Here is an 18,790-nt window from a genome sequence, read left to right on the forward strand (position 1 = left end):
CGGTATATAACCAATTGGTAGACCAGGAAACAAAGCCGGTTTAAACTGATTAGGTTCTCTAAACTTGCTATAAAGAATTTGCTATGGACTAAATGCTTGTATCCCCCAAATTCGTATGTTGAAGCCCTAACCCCCAATATGATAGTATTAGGAGGTAGGTACTTTGGGAGGTAATTAGGCTTAGATGAAGTCGTGAGGGTAGAAGCCCTATTATAGAATGGGATTAGGGCCCTTATGAGAAGAGACCAGAAAGCTCGCACTTGCGTGTGGTCTCTCTCTGTTTCCTTTCCCCCCACTCATGTTAGGATACAGCAAGAAGTTAGCCCTCTGTAATATAGCCTTCACTAGGAACTGAATTGGCTGGTCCCTTTATTTTGGCTTTCCCAGCCTCCAGACTGAAAATAAATATTTGTCACTTAAGCTACCCACTCTATAGTATCCTGCTGTAACAGCCTGATCCAAGAACTCTAATAATGAGCATATTAAAAGACAAGATATCAACAGAACCATCTGTAAGGAGCAAAAAGACACAGTAATTTACTGGTTCTTTGCATTTTCCTGTATCTGTGGACGATACTAACTTCCACTGTCAGGAAGAAAGGAACTAGTTCACCAGTTCACACCTCACATGCCCGCAGTACTGGACTCACTCCTTAGAGGCCTAATGTCAGTGCTGAAACCAATGTCTTGTTTATGCATTTCGACTGCATTTGTATGTGATATTTTGCCTTTTCTGACTTAGAAAGTTACATGAATCTATAACAAGGAATGTATAGGTTTATTATATATTTCACACATATTTCCTTTATTATATATTTCTGACATTTGTATATGTGTGTGTATATATGTATGTACAGTAATTTCTAGGAATGCAAATTTGTCTATAAGAGTCAACTGCATATCTCCTTTATATGAGTATAGCTCTTATCATACAAAAGTGATAACAGATTATAAATTCCAATTATTAGTGTTGGCTTGCAAAATGCATCTGATATTTTCTATATGAAATAAATAGTCTAAAGAGATGGCCTGATAAGAAAAACATAATAAGCTATCATTGCAGATTCTGGAAAAACACAAAACCATTATATATTAGGTAAATTCTTATAATATTCTGAAAGATAAATCAAGACTAATTTGACCCTTTTTCAATCTGCCTTAGTTGATACTAAACACAGAGTGACAAGGGCGGCCACTCTTGGACACGGAAGACTCAGAAAATGTTCATATGAGGAGAACAACAGTGGGATGGGACCATATGTTTCCGAGCTACTTTACAGGACTCCCAGAAGGGCTGAAAGAAGGTAACATTTGATATAATACATGATACTCTATCAATAAATACTTGCTGCAGGAAAAAACTTAGTAGTTACAGATGATGGAGTAGGGAGCAATTCAAGAATAATGAAATTTATCCCTTTGTAACTATGATGTTTGAAATTCTGCCAAGAACACCCAAGCTGTATGATTCTATTGAGCACTGTACCTACTAGTTGTCACTATTTAACTCTTCACGGCAAAACTTTACATTTACAGGCAATTTCTTTAATTTATTAAAAAAAAAGAATTACTGAAGAAACCACACATTTACTACAATTTGCACACTAGGTCTAAACTCTTTTCTTCACTTAAAGAATGTTTTCCTTATAAATAATAACAAAGTTTTAAATGAACACATAGAATTACAGTAGAGTGCAGCCTAAATTTGTAACAGCCACATATGAAAGCTTGGCAGTACTGTTTTACAAATGCAAATAATATAAAACTTTGAAGAAAAATATGTGAGAGCAAAAGTGATGTATTCATTTTGGCCCCGAAGTTACATACAGCTTTATTGTATTTTCTATTATTTGAAATTAGCTATCAAATGAAAAATTCCTGATATCTAGCAGAATGCTAAATCTAAGCAACTAGCAAAAAAACTGAAGTCCAGATGGGTTGTTCCTTTGGATTTTATACATATGCCAAAAAAAGCAGTAGTTAATCTCAAGAGAAACTCAGGACATACTGACAATGAAACAGACTCTAAATCATATGACACTTGAAATGTGGCAAGTCCAAATGGAGATGTGCTTTAAGTGTAAAATACATACTGAATTTCAGAGACTTAGGGAGCAAAAAGGAATGTAAACTATTTCATTAAAAATTTTTATTGACTACATATCAAAATAATATTTTGGACATATTGGGTTAAATAAAAGATCTTATTAAAATTAATTTCACCTTAAAACAATATTTTAATGTGTCTACTAAGAAAGATACAATTACATGTATGGCTTTCATTATATTTCCGTTGGACAGTGCAGCTCTAACTGAATGAATTACTGTGGGCAGCTGGCTCTGGGCTGTGCACACAGCTGCTCTTCCAGATGTTCTTTCCATGGCAGGTATAACATGTGATTCACACAGAAAGTTAAAAGAGAAAAACACTGAAATAAAAAACTAGTGAGAGAAAAATGACTATAGATACTGGAAAAAATTATCAATGCTTTAGATATGTTAAAAATATGTTATTTGCTTTTGTTACTTGAATTAGTAGTATTTTTAATGAGCATATAATTAAGATGGAATATGCGATTTCCTCAAATGATTAAAAGTCATTTTCCATTAAACCAACACATTAGGATGTTCCAAGAAGTCATATATGTTGGAAGAAGTAAATCTATTTCTTTGAATAATGATTTTGTTTTCATATTTTTTGAATCTGATTAAAGAGTTCTAAGAAATGAAGCTGTGTTTCTGAGTTATTTGTGCTATAATGCCGAGCTATTTTCTTTCAAGGGTTGGAGAAGGGGGAAGAAAGGAAGCCTGGGGACATTTTGGGTAACTGACAGATTCTGGGTCCCTGGTCTTCCTCTGCAGGCCCTCCAGGCTACTCTGCTAGAGCTTCTAGCCAAGGCTTCAACCACTGTGTTGTGAGGGCTTGGTGGCAGTGTAAGGGAGTACATCATACAGTGGGATGTGATTGCAATCTAGGTCAAAATAGAGTAGAAAGATTAGAGGAAGAAGGCTTTGGTGTGGAGGGCAAAGAAAGGAAAAAAGAGGAACCTAGGCTAAGGAGACCAAAGCAGGTGCAAGCTTAGGTTGGAAAAGGGAAATAAGGCATGGATGCACCCAGAAAGGGACGGGCTCCAGGTGACGACACCTGTGTTCTTCAAGGGAGAGATCAAGCTTTATTGTTTCTGTTTTTATATCCTCAGTTTACCTAGTTTAAATGCTTTGCTTCCATTGTGGGACAATAATGAAGGAGGCGAACAGTAATGAGTCCTATTATAAAGCTTTGGATCCTTTGGCTATTGTATAACCTTCCTGACTGCAGATGCATAATAACATATATCAAAACAATATTAAAGAAATCTATTTAAATTCTTTTGATATTTTGAACACATTTACTTCAGAAAACAGATATATAAAGTTAATAAGTATAATTTTTGTAATACTAAAAATGCTATTTCAGATACAGAAAAACTTATTAGAACAGATCAAACAAAAGAGAACAAAGACTTGCAGGCTGTTTGACTTATACCTATGTAACACTGGAATATTTTTACAAAATGAAAATAAAAATGCCAGGAAAACATGCAGAAGAACAGCAAGACAGAAACCAACTGTAACTGGAAAAAAAAAAAGAGCTTGCTATTTAAAGAAGCAAAAAGTACACATTTATTCATAGTACTTAGCAAGAAATTACTCATTTTTTAGTGACATACTAAGCTAGGAACAAAGGTGAATTGGATTACCTGGGAATAGGGATATATCGGAGTTTCTTTGATTGAAGATCAGTGACTTCTATATAACCAGATGTTTGTGGAGGAGTAACATCTACAAACAAGTCATGACATGAGCCAAGGATTAAATTACTGCACGATACCAAAATGCTGCTAAAAGTGGAATCAAGTTATCCGTAGCCAAGGGTAGAACTCTGGGATCTACTTGACAAGGTACTGGGTCAACCCTCATGGCTAGACTCTGAGAAATATGCTTCCCCCAGGAAAGCACACTGGGCTGTGATTCTTTACTGTCAGAAAATAACCTAAGTTATTTTCATTGTCTTTGATAGCTTCCCAAGATGAGTCAATGTTTTCGCACTTACAGTTTTTTTGAAAATATTTCATCATCTGAACTGTTTTTCCTTCTTAGGAAGCAACAACCATGCAGTAAAATGTGGTGGAATCCGTGCCCTCTCTAATTAGACTGGCCTGGTAGGAAGTTCTGCTCCTGTCCGAGCTGTGTTATGCTGGTCAAGTTACTGACCTCTCTGAGGCCTGCTTTCTTCATTTATAAAAGGGGGATAACAACCCCACTGTGAAATGGGGGTAACAACCTCAGAGGACCACGGCATCTGAGCATCATAAGCATTATCTTAGATGAAATTAGTAAATGCAAAGCACCGACAGGGGTTGCCCATCACACAGCATCTGTCATTATTAGGGCCCTGCAAGACAGGGGAAGGTGAGGTGAGGACGGGGCAGTGGGGTGAGGACTCTGGGATTTGGATCATAATCCCCAAAAGACACAATCCTAAATGCCATTATTCTGATTGTTGGAATCCCAAAAGACAGATAAAAGTCCCTAAAGTCTAAAATTCTGAAAATCACAATCACAGTATAATTGCATCATGTTAGACAGAGCTATTACTCTGTTACTGTCCTTGTTTGGAAATTAAGTATGGTTTATGGAGACGCCTGTAAGTGCCAAGTTGACAAAGGGTGTATTTGTGGACTTAATTTTAGGTGTCAGTTGGACTGATTATGGAATACCTAGACACGTGGTAAAGCATTATTTTGGTTATATCTGTAATCTGGAAAAGAGATTAGTATGTGAGTCTGAGGGAACCAGGTGGTGAAGATCTGCCCTCAATATTGGTGGACATCAACCCATCAGCCAAGAGCCTAGAGGGGACAAATACAGAAGGTGAACTGGTCTCTCTCTGAGAACTGGGACAGTCTTTTCTTCAACTGCCAAACATACTGATATGCATGTATGACATTTCCCTTTTGCCCAATTGCTTTATGAATATGGTTCACATGCTTATAACTGTTATACTCATGTGATGTCATTAGTATGCCTGAGTGTTTACGCTTGCAAAAAGTATATGTTATTATTGCCTAGTTTATTGTGCAAAGTGGTTTGTGAAGTGTTCTGCTGTTTTTGTTCGTCTGTTTGTTTTTTGGAGACAGAGTCTCGCTCTTGTTGCCCAGGCTGGAGTGCAGTGGTGTGATCTTGGCTCACTGCAACCTCCTCTTCCCAGGTTCAAGTGATTCTCCTGCCTCAGCCTCCCAGGTAGCTGGGATTACAGGCATCCGCCACCAAGCCCAACTAATTTTTGTATTTTTAGTAGAGACAGGGTTTCATCATGTTGGCAAGGCTAGTCTCGAACTCCTGACCCCAAGTGATCTGCCTGCCTTGGCCTCCCAAAGTGCAGGAATTACAGGTGTGCGCCACCACCCCTGGCCTGTTCTGCTGTTTTTATGTTTCTCAAATAAATCTCCTTTTAAAAATGTAAATAAATATCTTTTAAGTAATTTTAAAATTATTTTTTCCAGAATTATATTTGAGATTTTCATCCTTTGGGATTGTGTCAGAATTTTAGACTTTAGGAATATTTATCTTTCTTTGGAAATTTCAACATTTGGGGTTATGGCGTGGAGATCGTGTCTTTTGGGATTATGATTAGCTGTCACGATTCTAGACAGTAAAGAATATGGAAAACTGGGGGAAGATAAAGAGATAAGGGGTCCAGAGCCCTCAACTAATTCTATAATTGTTATACTCATGTGATGTCATTTGTATACCTTAGTGCTGGTTTTCCAGCAAACTCCTGGGCTTCACTGATTTCTATTTCACAACCCTGAGTAACCGTCATCCTCAAAATCATTAGCTGCCACCATGGTGTGTCAGAAACACTGCTTAGTCTTTACAGAGAGTGCTTTTGATACTGACAACAACAAAGACTCCTGTCTGAGAGATGAGGAAACTGAGGCTTATAGAGGTAATGTAATAATATGATTTATTTGGGGTGATATAGCTGGAGAGTGATGGAGACGGTTTTCAAACCCAGGCCTTTTTAGCACTAAAATCTATGCTCTGGCCACCACTGCACGCGAGTGATGGCAATGGCTTTCAAATCCAGGCCTTTTTAGTACTAAAATCTATGCTCTGGCCACCACTCCACACAACTTCTATGTGAGTTGGCCCTAGGGAAATAGCTATTTGTAAAATATTCCATTTTATAAAACCTTGGCCACCAAGTTCTCTTAAAAAAAACTCCCCTACACAAAACCCATGCTTTTTAAGATTTTTGTCTATCTGTTTCTCTATCTATCTGATCTTGGACAACAATTTCTTATTAGAATGATATATTTATCTATCCATCCATCCATCCATCCATCCATCCATCCATCCATCCATCCATCTTTTATTACAATTTCTGGTTGGAATGAAGTATCCAGGATGTCCTGGATAAATTCAAATTCAAATTTGTAGTTTACAAAAAACAAGAAACTTGACATTTTTATTTCATGCATGCAGTTGAAGGCTTTTAAATAGGCCAGCTGAAAAACTCGACATATCTCTTATTTATTTAACAAATGTGTTTGAGCATATTTTGCGCCAGACATCCTATGAAGCAGTGGGAATACAAAAAAGAGATGTGGTCTCTGACTTTGAGGTGTTCACAGTAAAATGAGGAAAGTTCCTTTTTATGAAACCATTGTGGGCCTCTGGGGACTTGGAAAGGATTCCAGAGTGGGAATCACAGCCCTGAGGCCAGGTATGAGCTGCAGAGGTAGGCAATGGGTTGTCCCAAGAGACAAACAGCTCAGCAGGAAGAAAAAGCAATGTCCAAGGAGAGGAATGGGTAAGAAAATAGGGTTATTGTAATAATTTGACCACCCAGCTAGATTAGCTGTCTTCAAGTGGCCATCTGTACAAAATGAGTATGCTTATCGTAAGCCACACACAGTCTGCAATGGAAATTCTCCCTGTGATATAAGGTCAATCTTGGATAGTTTTATATCATATATCATTTTTTACAATTCCTGCTGCTTGAACCTAGCTAAAGTAGGTTGAATTATTTATAGCTCAGGGTTCTTTGCCAAGAGTGACCAGTTATTGAAGCTCTAGAGATGAGTGGAGCTGCCTCACTAACTAACTCACTCACATTTTGGCTTGCCACTTAGAGGCACTTTTACAAATAAGGAATAGTATTAAGTTGAGCTACTGCCATCAGCACTTTTAGATTGCCTGTGAAAGCAAAGTAAGCCAACTTATTTTAAAATATATTTTTTCCCACATCTTTCTTTTCTTTTACTTTGCTAATTAATTCCATGGTGAGAAAATGCAATAATGACTGTTTCTACTATTTCAAGAAGTAGAAAGCAAGAATTTTACTCCTGGTATTAAAAACTATTTTCATATATCAGAGAAGGGTAATTGTGGCTACAAAGCACTTCAGGGAAATAGTAAAGGTGGTGGTAGTGGTGGTAGTAGTAGTAAGCACTTTAAAAATAATAAAAACTGATGTTTACTGATTTGAAAATAAGTCAGCTCAGAAGAAAAGAATATTTACAAAAAGATTCTTGAACAGAATACTTGACTGAATTAAGGAAGTGAAAACTGTGGCCAGGTTTCCCTCCAAACTTGGCCAAGTCCTCATCCATCCATTTTAAACATTTTAACACTGGAGTGAGGATGGAGGCTCAGTAAATTTCCATTACATTTATAATCCAGGTGGATTTCAAAGATAGGTATAAATTGTATTTAGGGATTAGTTCACTAACCATTAAAGGGAAGTCATTGCAGCAGTGTTTATCACATAGCTCCCATGAACAGTGGGGACAGTTTACATGCACAGTGCCAAGGTTAGAAGGAGGTATTAAAAACTGTCAGGCAAAACAACTAAGACAATTTTCAGAGCGAAGGTGAAATGCTATTTAAAAACTCACTCCTTGAAATGTAATTTGATGTATACCTATGAATCACTGGGTTTAATACACTTCTGTGTTCACAGATAAAAAGAGTGATGTGTGTCCCCAAACTGTGCTGATACCAAATTTTTGATTTTACCCAAAGTTAAAAAAAAATACTGCTTTCAATCAAGAATCATTATTTTGTCTTTAAAGAGCTCAGACCTGTGGTTTTAAAAAAGCTAACATTTAGCTAGAAGAAAAACAGTTGGAAGAAAGCAATAAATTTCTCCCCATCTGCATTAAATAAAAGCTACCTCATTATTGTGAAAGCCACCAGGAGAGTAGCCTTTACAGTTGATTTCTTTATAAAAGGCTGATATACATTAGTTCCAGACTAATTAGATGGTTGGATTTGATTTACTTTACAAAATCATTCTAGCTTGAATTTTCATCAGAGATCTACATGCACATAGAATTAAGTATCAAAAAGGCTTAAAGAAAAAACAGTCCCTGCTTTACCCCCTACTCCCCCCAGCCCTGTCACCCGCCCCACCATTTCCTGCCCCCAGAGACACTTTCAACTTTTTAAGCTATTTCTGTGGTATTCACCTTCATCATTATGGTGCCCTCTTGATATTTTAGCTTCAGGCATTATCTCTTGTCTTCCTCCCAAGCAAGAAGAGAGCTTAACTCTTTTTCATTCCCGAATCCCCCACTCCCCATTTTCCCATCCCCCCAAACATTCATATAATTTTGCTTGGATTAACATCCAGTGCTTATATTATTATAATTATCTAAATGCTAACCACAGCTTTGCTATGTCTTATATTATCATTACTTTTTCCTGTATAACTTTTTGCTTTTATTGGAGCTAATAAGCATCATGTTTTGTTTAGTTTTATTTAGTACAAATTTATTCCCAAGGTTCCGTAATTGTTAAAATCTCTAAATATGTTCAAATATACTGGGCTTATCAATTTCACTTTCTAAGAGACATCTCTCCTGAAATGTCATCTGTTCTAACGTTAGACCTGTGCATGGCTGTCACCCTGGGATCTTCCTTCACCATGCTCCTAGGGATTTTCATTCTTTCTCTCTTTTTTTACAGTCCACATTTATAAAATTCTTCCCCCATGCCAGACACTGTCCTAAGCACTTTATATATGTTTGGAATATTTTAGTAACACTACTTAAACAAAAGAAGAGAAATAAACCTCCTAGTAACTAAGAGAAAAATAGCTAAATAAATAGGCAATTCTTGGAAGAGTAAATGACAACATATGAAAGGATACTCAAATGTACTAGAAGTCAGAAAAAGGTAATGTGAAACCACAGTAAAAAGTTTGACCCTTACAAGAGTAGATCAGGATGGGATGCACCAGGATCCCCTTTATGCTACTGGAACACCATTGGTAATTCTGCTCCTAAATATGCTCCCTACAGACTCAACATAGACACAAGCATACAGGTGCAAGGCTATTCACAGCACCATTATTTGTCATAGCAAAAACCTGGAAAGAACCTAAATTTGCACTGACAAATAATAGATGAATAAATTGTTGTATGTGAAGCAGTGAAAATAAAAGTAGAATTATCAGTATGGATGATGACAAAGAGTCTCTCCCTGACTGAACTATAGTCAGGCTCTTCTGAATCTTCTTCCCAACTAGTTCCCAACTCTGGGGCCTCTGCGTTCATCTCTGCATTGTTCAATGTTAACAAGAATCCTGCTAAGTCAGTTTAACCAGAATCCCTAACCCTTGATATCTGATTGGGTTCCCCATTCTCCACCATCCCCCAGGTGATGTCAGATCACTCTGGGCTGCTCTCAGCAAGAATCCTGTTAAGTTTCTTCAGCCAGAATGCCCTCTTACCCCAGCTGTTTTCTCTCAGTAATTTTCCATCCACTGACCCCCACCCTGCTCCTTCACTTATTTCCACTTTTGCTTGTTATATTCAGAGTTGAGCCCCATCTCTCTCCCTTACTACAAAACTTCTTTGCAGTCATCCCTATACCTATCAAGATGGCCCTGCATAAAGCCTACCTTCCCATTTTGTAACAAATGTCATGAATGCTTTTTTCTTTAGCCTCAAATTTCACAAACATGATGGTGAAAAAAATAGACCGAGTTACATAAGAATAAATACAATACGATACTATTCAAAGATTAAAAACATAAAAAAAGCAGGCCGGGCGTGGAGGCTCACGCCTGTAATCCCAGCACTTTGGGAGGCCGAGGTGGGCGGATCACGAGGTCAGGAGATCGAGACCATCCTGGCTAACACGGTGAAACCCCGTCTCTACTAAAAATACAAAAAAATTAACCGGGCGTGGCGGCGGGCGCCTGTAGTCCCAGCTACTCGGGAAGCTGAGGCAGGAGAATGGCGTGAACCCGGGAGGCGGAGCTTGCAGTGAGTTGAGATTGCTCCACTGCTCTCCAGCCTGGGCTACTGAGCGAGACTCTATCTCAAAAAAAAAAAAAAATAAATAAATAAATAAGTAAAAAAAGCTATATATTATTTTGTGAATGATAAGTACTGAACTCACATTCAGAACAGAGATTACCTCTGGTTTGTCAAAAGTGAAGGGGAGGAGAACACAGGAGTCTCTGACCATACTGGTAATGACTGGTAACAATTGGTAATGACTTACCAGTATGGGTTGTGGGTGCAAAGATGTTCAATGTATTTTTCTTTAAACTTTTGTAGGCCTGAGATATTTTGTGAAAAATTAAAATACACATGGAAACATAAACACGCTCTTCCCGTCCCGAAATAGGAAGTGTTATGAGAGAGTATGACAAGGGCACCTAATTTAGATTGGAGCAAGAGCTTCTGAGGAAGTGACATTTAAACTAAGACCTGGCAGATGAGAATGAATTTGGGGGTTGGGGGGAAGGGGTGCAGCAGAAAGTTGGGAATAATTTTGTGCATTCAAGTTACCTGAAAGAAGTCAGAGAGATATGTAATGGACAAATCATGCTGGATCTTTTAAGCCAAGATAAAATTTCTAAACTTTATCTTAAGGACAATGTGACCTGAGTTGTGTTTTAAAATATTACTTTCTAACTAAAACAGTTTTGAAAATGAAGAACAAAGTGGAAGAATCGATACGACCTGAGTCAACCAAGACTCACTATAAAATATAAAGCTATAAAGCAATCAAGAGAGTACAGTATTAGTAAAGGGATAGACACATAGACCAATGGAACACAATAGAGAACCCAGAAACAGACCCACTCATGTGGGCAGCTGATTTTCAACAGAGGTCTAAAGGCAGTGCAAAAGAGGAAGGACAGGAGTCTTTTCAGCAAATGGTGCTGGTGCTGGAACAATTGAATATCCCTATGCAATTAAAATAAAGAGCCGCAGTCCATACCTTACACCATATAAAAAATTAACTCAAAATGGATCATAAATCTAAATGTAAAATATAGAACTACAAAACTTCTAGAAGAAAACATAGAAGATTTGCCCTTTATCAAAATAAGATAAACTGTTTGGAAAGTATATCTCTGACACTGAACTTGTATCTACACTAAAGAACACTCAGAATTCAGGAGTTTGAGACCATCCTGGGCAACATGGCGAAACCTCATCTCTACAAAAAAAAACAAAAATTAGCCAGATGTGGTGGCATGTGCCTGTGGTCTCAGCTACTCAGTAGTCTGAGTTGGGTGCTGCTTGAGCCTGGGAGGCAGAGGCTACAGTGAGCTGAAATCACATCACCACACTCCAGCTTGGGCAACAGAGCAAGACCTTGTCTCAAAACAAACAAACAAAAGGAATGCTCAAAACTCATTAATAAGAAAATAAATAACCCAATTTAAAAATGGGCAAAAGATCTGAAAGATATGTTATTAAAGAAGATACACATAAAACAAAATGCTCAACATCATTGGGTGCTAGGGAAAATGCAAATTACAATCATAATGAGAAATCACTACACTCACTAGAATGGTGAGAAACTGACAATACCAAGTGCTGACAGGGATGCAGTGCAACTCAAACCTCCATTCACTGCTGAGAGAAATGCAAAATGGTATGTCCACTTTGGGAAATAGTTTGGCTGTTTCATCATATGATGCAAAAATGCCATTCCTAGGCATTTACTCAAAAGAAGCAAAACCTTATGTTCACTTAAAAACCTGCCCACAGATGTTCATAGTGGCCTTACTCTTTATTGCCCCAAACTGGAAACAACCAATAAATATATCACCTTGTGAATGGATCAACAAACTCTGGTACATCCATATAATAGGCAACCATTTGGCAATAAACAAACAAACAAAAACTAATGGTACACACATAACATTAAAAATAAATTAATAATGAATAAATGATTCTCAAATGCACTGTATTAATTGAAAGATGTCAGACTCAAAAGACCACATACTATATGATTCCATTTATATTATAATATGGTAAAGGCAAACCTATAAGAACAGAAATCAGGTCAGTGATAAGTTGTAGGTAAGTGGAGGCATTGACCACAAAATGGAATGGGGGAAGTTTTTGGGGTGATGAAACTCTTCTACATCAAGTGTGGTAGTGGTTATCCAACTGTGTCTGCCAAACTCACAGAACTATACACTAGAAATGGTGAATTTTACTGTATACAAACTGAGCTTAAGAACCAATGTACACTGTACTTTAAAAACATCACCCTGTCTGATGTGTGGAGAAGGGCAGGAGGGGAAAACAGTGGAAGAGGTAACAATATCAGAAGGTTATGGCAACATTCCAGTGTACGATGGTGGTGCCTTGGATGGGATACTCGGTTACAGAACTGGAGACAAGTGGGTGGATACAAGATATATTTGCAAGGCTGTGTATCAGGACATGGAGATTGCTGATGGATGAGATGTGGAGGATGAGGGAGAAGAGGTATCAAGGTGAGCCGAAGATTTCTGGGCGAGTGAAGGTGCACTAAACTCTGCTACATAACTTCTTGTAATTCCTGGAATGCTCTGCCAAGTCCTTGCATCTTTCACAAGGAGCACCCCTTTCCTGGACCAAATCCTTTAACTGATTAACTCTTATCTTTCAAGAGTCAACTCATAGTCTCCAGTATGGATTGTACTTCTCCGCTGTGTTTATATATCACCTTGTGAATATTCCTATCTTATTACACTGTACTACAATTGTCAGTTTATTCTTCTGCCTCTTCTACCACAAAAAACATTTTAAGGAAATGGTGATTTATTTTCCATGAGTTTCAGTTTGGAAGAAACTAATTCCAAATATTATCATATAATCAGAACTTTTCAAACCCTGTTACAGATTATTATAATACATTTAGCGTTATATTTGTGAAGTCCACACTAATACAATGAATATAGACACAAGATAATATATCACTACCACTGTAATGTAAAAAAAAAAAAAAAAGTCAATGAATCAATGATCAAACTTTTTCACAGTTATCTGTTATGATGAACGCCAGTGTGGTTCAGTAAGAATAGCTCTAAACTTGGGATTAGAAGATTGTGGTGCAAATCTGGGCACTGTTGTCCACTGGTGGGGTGATCCTGGGCCAGTTATTTTAGTTCTGTGTCAGAATATCTTCATGTACAAATTAGAGAGCCTGCTAGCAATAGGATGGGGTTTTAAGGAGTAAGTGAATTTATATGAGGAGAGGAGATCAGCCCAGGAATTGGATATTTTATACAGTAATAAATATAAGTTGACTTTGAGAGTGCTGTTAAGTCAATCAGTCTGCATAATAAGTCCCTGACTTCCAGTCTTAGGAGTTTAAGACAAAAGGCAGGCCTCAGTTTCTATGCCTAATATACTAAGACTTTTTAAAAGCCTCTGTGAAAACGTCTTTTAGGTAAAGTGATTGCATATATTGTAAAATAAATGAAGATGAGTTCTAACAGCAGTGGCCACAACCACACACTGAAAATGAGTAAGAACTTTCTGAATACAGAGAGGTCTTTTTAGTTACTTCTAAACTGGTCAGAATGATCAACTTTTTATAAGTATGAAATGATAAAGATAAATTAAATATCCTCTACCAAAAGGGAGTTACTTTAAACCACCTTTGTAAATTAGGAATTGGTGAGTTCCTTCTTACCTTTTGGGTAGATATCTTTTAGAGGGACTTCTCCTGGGGGTAAAATCCTCACAACCTGATTCAAATCTAAAAGAGTCACACAGTTGCTTTGTTTTGGAGTCCCACTTTTCTTCTTTCCGCTATAGAACAATGTATCAGTGCCACTTCGTTTATGCAAAGATGATGGTCTCTTCCAAGAATAAACTTCACTGGGTGACTGAAAAAAAGAAAGAGATTAAAGTACTGAAGTACCATATACTACATTCACCACAACCTTAACAATGCAGACCTTTAAGCAGATACTAGGGGGGAAACTAATGTTTCACAGGTATAAGAAAATCAAATTACTGGCTGGGTGCAGTGGCTCATGCCTGTAATCCCAGTACTTTGGGAGGCTAAAGTTGGTGGATCCCTTGAGTTCAGGAGTTTGAGACTGGCCTGGGCAATATGGTGAAACCCTATCTCTACAAAAAATACAAAAATCAGCCAGACGTCATGGCACATGCTTGTATTCCCAGCTACTCAGGAGGCTGAGGAGATCGTGTGTTAAACAAACAAACAAAAATAAATACAGTCATTTGGATGTGGTACAAATGGTAGCTGTTTTGTCAATAATCATAATTTTCAGACAAGTGTAAAATATACACTTTAAATTTCATATGTTGAAATCAATTACAACTAAACAGAAGAAATACAGGAATTAGTTAAAAAATAAACACCTATACATAATGAATAGAACATAACTAGCATTTTTAAAGCCCTGGGATGGCTTCAAAAGTGATTGGGCCCCTTCCCGGTCATTCTCTCTCTCTCTCCCCCCTAGATTTAACTCTTTTGGAATTTTGTGTTATTTTTCCCTTGCTTTACTTTAGATTTTTACCACATATGTATTTATCCTTCTGAAGATCATAAAGATATTTTCTTATGCTTTTTCTAAAGTTTTAAGGCTTTATCTTTCATATTTAAGTCCTTAGCCTATCAGGAATTAATTTTTGTGAATGGTACGAAGTGGGGACCTGCAGTCATCCTTTCCTCACATGTATAGCTTATTGTCCAAATACCACTAACTTTTGCCCATAGCAACAGTATCATAAAACACAGTTTATATGCATGTATCTGTTTCTGGGCACTGCATTTTGTTCTACTGTGTATTTTTCTATTCCCAGGCCAACACATGGTCTTAGTTACTGAAGTTTTATAATTAACCTTGAAGTTTATTAGGAAGAGTACTTCGGTCTGGTCCTTCTTCAGAGATGTTCTGGTTATTGTTTGCCCTTGCAATAATGAGTTGCATTAGCTCTCTGCATCCTTGTCAGTACTAGGTATTGTCAGCGTTTTTTTTATTTTAGCCATTCTAATGGGTAGGTACTAGTATCTCATTATGGTTTTAATTTGCATTTCTGTAATGACTAATGATGTCCAACAACTTTTCATGTACTTATTTGCCATCCCTCTTTCCTCTTTGGTTAAGTGTTTGTTCAAGTCTTTTGCTCATTTTTTTTCCACATTTATCTTTAATTTTACTTCTATATCTACCTAAATACATTGAAATCTATGAGTTCACAAAAATATATCCAATTTTAATCTAATAACGACATGGTTCATTCTAGTTTTCTTCCTTCCAGTATCTGTAATTCCCCTAACAGTTAAAAATTTGTTTTCATTATCCTTAATGTATTTTGTCACCCTTCATATATTTACTTTCTTGCTGTATATGACCCATCTCCCGTCTCCACCACTAACCTTACTCCCTGGGCAGATGCTCCACTCTCCCTGCTTGGGTCCTGACAGCCCATATGGGGCCACACTCACACAGGGACACATACTTCACCTTACTTGGGCTCCTACATCCCACTCCAGGCTGCCCCTTCACAGGAATGCCATCTTCATCCTGCTTGGGCTTAATGCCCATCACTAGTGGTTACCTCTCCCCATCACAGATGCCCTTACCTTGCTTGGGCTCTGATCTTTGATAACTCACACTGGCCTACTGTTTGCTCATTTGTAAAATTAGGCTATTTGCCTTCTGACTGTTAAGTTTTAAGAACCTTTATAGACTCTAGATACCAGTTTTTGTTGGAAATGTGGTTTGCAAATATTTTCTCAGCCTGTAGATTGTCTTTTCATTCTCTTAACAGTGTCTTTTAACAGAGCTCAAATTTTAAAGTTTGATGCAGCACAGTTTATCAATTTTCTCTTTATATATCATGTCTAAGACACTATTACCATGTTTAATAGAAGTGGTAACAGTGGGCATCCTTGTTTTATTCCTAATAAGAATAGAAAAGAAATACTTTTAATGTTTCACCATTGAGGATGATATTTGCTATAGATTCTTATAGCTATTTGGTATTAGATTTTAAAAGTTATATAAGTAATACTTTAGATGCCACTGATAACTCCATGAAAAAGTTAATAAGAGGTAGCATACTCATCTGTCAATAGTTTAATAGAGAATCCAAAGAAGTTCACATAAAGCAAGAAGGCAGAGTGGTGTGGAAAAAAGGATGTGTGTTAGAGGGCTGGCTAGTCACACTTGAGCTCAAATCCCATTGCTTAGAGTCTTTGTGGCCTAGGGGATATAAGCTCTCTCTGTTTCTGTTGTTTCATTTGTAAAACCTCATAGAATTGTTGTAAAAATTAACTATCATGTGTGAAAGGGCTTAGGGTAGCACACTGCCTGTTGTGTTGTGGCCTAAAAATCTTATTGTCATCTTAAAGGCTGTCTAGCTGACTCTAATCTTCTATTTAACAAATACTCATTAAATACCTCCTATGTGATAGGTACCACACGAAGAAGCAGGGATACAGCTTTTAATTTAACAAGGTTACTAGTCTTACAGGCTGTAAGAATTTCTACAAGGTTAATACAAACAGTGCCTTAACTTAGCTTTTATTTTCTAACTTTTTATAATAACATTATACTTCTATATTGATTTCTTCAATCATAAGAAGGTAATTAGAAGACCAATTTTTAAAATAGTTTTACCTCCAGAAAAAGTTCCAAGTTTTTTATAGCAGCAAACATTGTAGAAAGCATATAAAACACATCTCTTTTATTATATCAAGGCTGCTGTAAACACTGTATTTCAATAACATTTCATTTTGAATTATATGATAGCAGATGCTTTTTACTTGATAATTAGGAACACATATATCAGAGTCCTAAGCCACATATTATCCATTGAGTTTTAGATTTCAAATCTTATATCCTGAAGTACCCAGCATTCATTAACTATATTAAAATTTTGAGGCATACAAAATTAGAGTACTATCAAGTACAGCCCATATTTTTACCTTGAAATAATTCTATCATCCCATCTAAAAGCCACAAAGGAAATTATAAAAATTAAATGCTTAGTCAAAACACACGGAGCTACATCTAAGGTTATTAGATGCCAACTTGGACTGAAATAACTTTTATAGTAACTTCCCCACATTTCCATCGGAGGAAGATGTTGCCCAGTTTTACCTAAAGTCAATTCAAATAGCTTCTCCTTTATAGGTAACAGTAGAAAACAGAAGGGCCCATCTAAGAGAAAAATCAATTGAGACAGTTAGCCATTATTCTATAACTGGATGCTGCAAAGATATGATAAATTGGAGCAAAACTCAATGGAAAATAAATCTATCTTCATGACTGTTAAAAATTTTAATCTACAATAATGACAATTCAACAAATTTAACTTTACACAGGAACAAAAAAACCAAATATCGCATGTTCTCACTTACAAGCGGGAGCGAAACACCGAGGACATATGGACACAAAGAAGGGAACAACAGACACTGACACCTACTTGAGGGTGGAGAGTGGGAGGAGGATGAGGATCAAAAAACTACCTGTCAGGTACTATGCTTATTACCTGGATGACCAAACCATCTGTACGACAAACCCCCATGACATGCAATTTACTTATATAACAAACCTGCACACGTACACTTGAACCTAAAATAAAAGTTAATAAATAAATAAATAAACAGAATGTGTAGATGGAAAAATAATTAACTTTAAAAAATTCTAGAAGACATGATAGAAAATTACCATTGGAAGGTGAAGCATTTAAACTGTATTACATGAACTCCCACATATGGAGAATACTCGTTTCCCCCTACTAAATTCTATCATCGCATTACACTTTCAATGTTAATTTTAAAGTGTAATGAAACTATGTAGGTACAACATATTTTCTACTGACTGATTTGGAAGGCAGACTTGATCCAACATGTTTACCAGGAAATCATGTTTTTAATTACCCCTCAAATAGGCTTACAGATTATAGGTCAAATTGAGGGAAAGAAATATTTATCCAATAATTTAAAAAATGGGTGCTTACCATGAGATCTGGAAAACCAACAACTATTGTAGCATAATTGTTCTCATCTGAGAGAATTCTGTTGGGAGAGGCAATCTTTTGTTCCACAGCTGAACTTAGATGTTCAGATGATAGTTGATCACTGGAAATTTTATGAGGTATGCTGAACTCTGTTTCTGAAAAGCATCAGACAAACATTAGACACCATATGCTCCGGAAATGCTCCAGGAATTAATTTTTTGCAAGATTTTATTCTTGACAAGTCAAATGGAAAAGAACAAGTTAAAAAAGAGGAAACACTTTAAATTACATTCATGGGCTTTTGTTTGAAAAAAATGCTGTTTTTATAACCAAGACATCTTCCCAAAGTGATTTCAAGTATTTATAGAATTCAAAATTTTATTAGGAATAAATACTATAATTAACAGTTCCCTGTAGAAAAGATGTGAAAACTGACCCAACCAAGTGTTGGCAATGGTGTTTTAGATTTTTTTCATAAGTACTATTCA

At 36.8% G+C, this 18,790-nt stretch overlaps 1 protein-coding gene across 1 annotated transcript in view; it reads right to left on the reverse strand.

The window, feature by feature from the left end:
* VWA8 (von Willebrand factor A domain containing 8) overlaps positions 1–18,790 on the reverse strand; it is a 389,692-nt gene that overhangs the window by 100,397 nt on the left and 270,505 nt on the right. Inside the window, exons 34-36 of the mRNA XM_025364717.1 lie at positions 18,303–18,457; positions 13,990–14,185; positions 3,741–3,822 (exon numbers count right to left, since the gene is read on the reverse strand). Coding sequence (XP_025220502.1) covers positions 3,741–3,822; positions 13,990–14,185; positions 18,303–18,457 — 433 coding nt within the window. The remainder of the gene's footprint in view (positions 1–3,740; positions 3,823–13,989; positions 14,186–18,302; positions 18,458–18,790) is intronic.

The sequence above is a fragment of the Theropithecus gelada genome, chromosome 17 (assembly GCF_003255815.1).
Source record: "Theropithecus gelada isolate Dixy chromosome 17, Tgel_1.0, whole genome shotgun sequence".
Taxonomy (NCBI): Eukaryota; Metazoa; Chordata; class Mammalia; order Primates; family Cercopithecidae; genus Theropithecus; species Theropithecus gelada.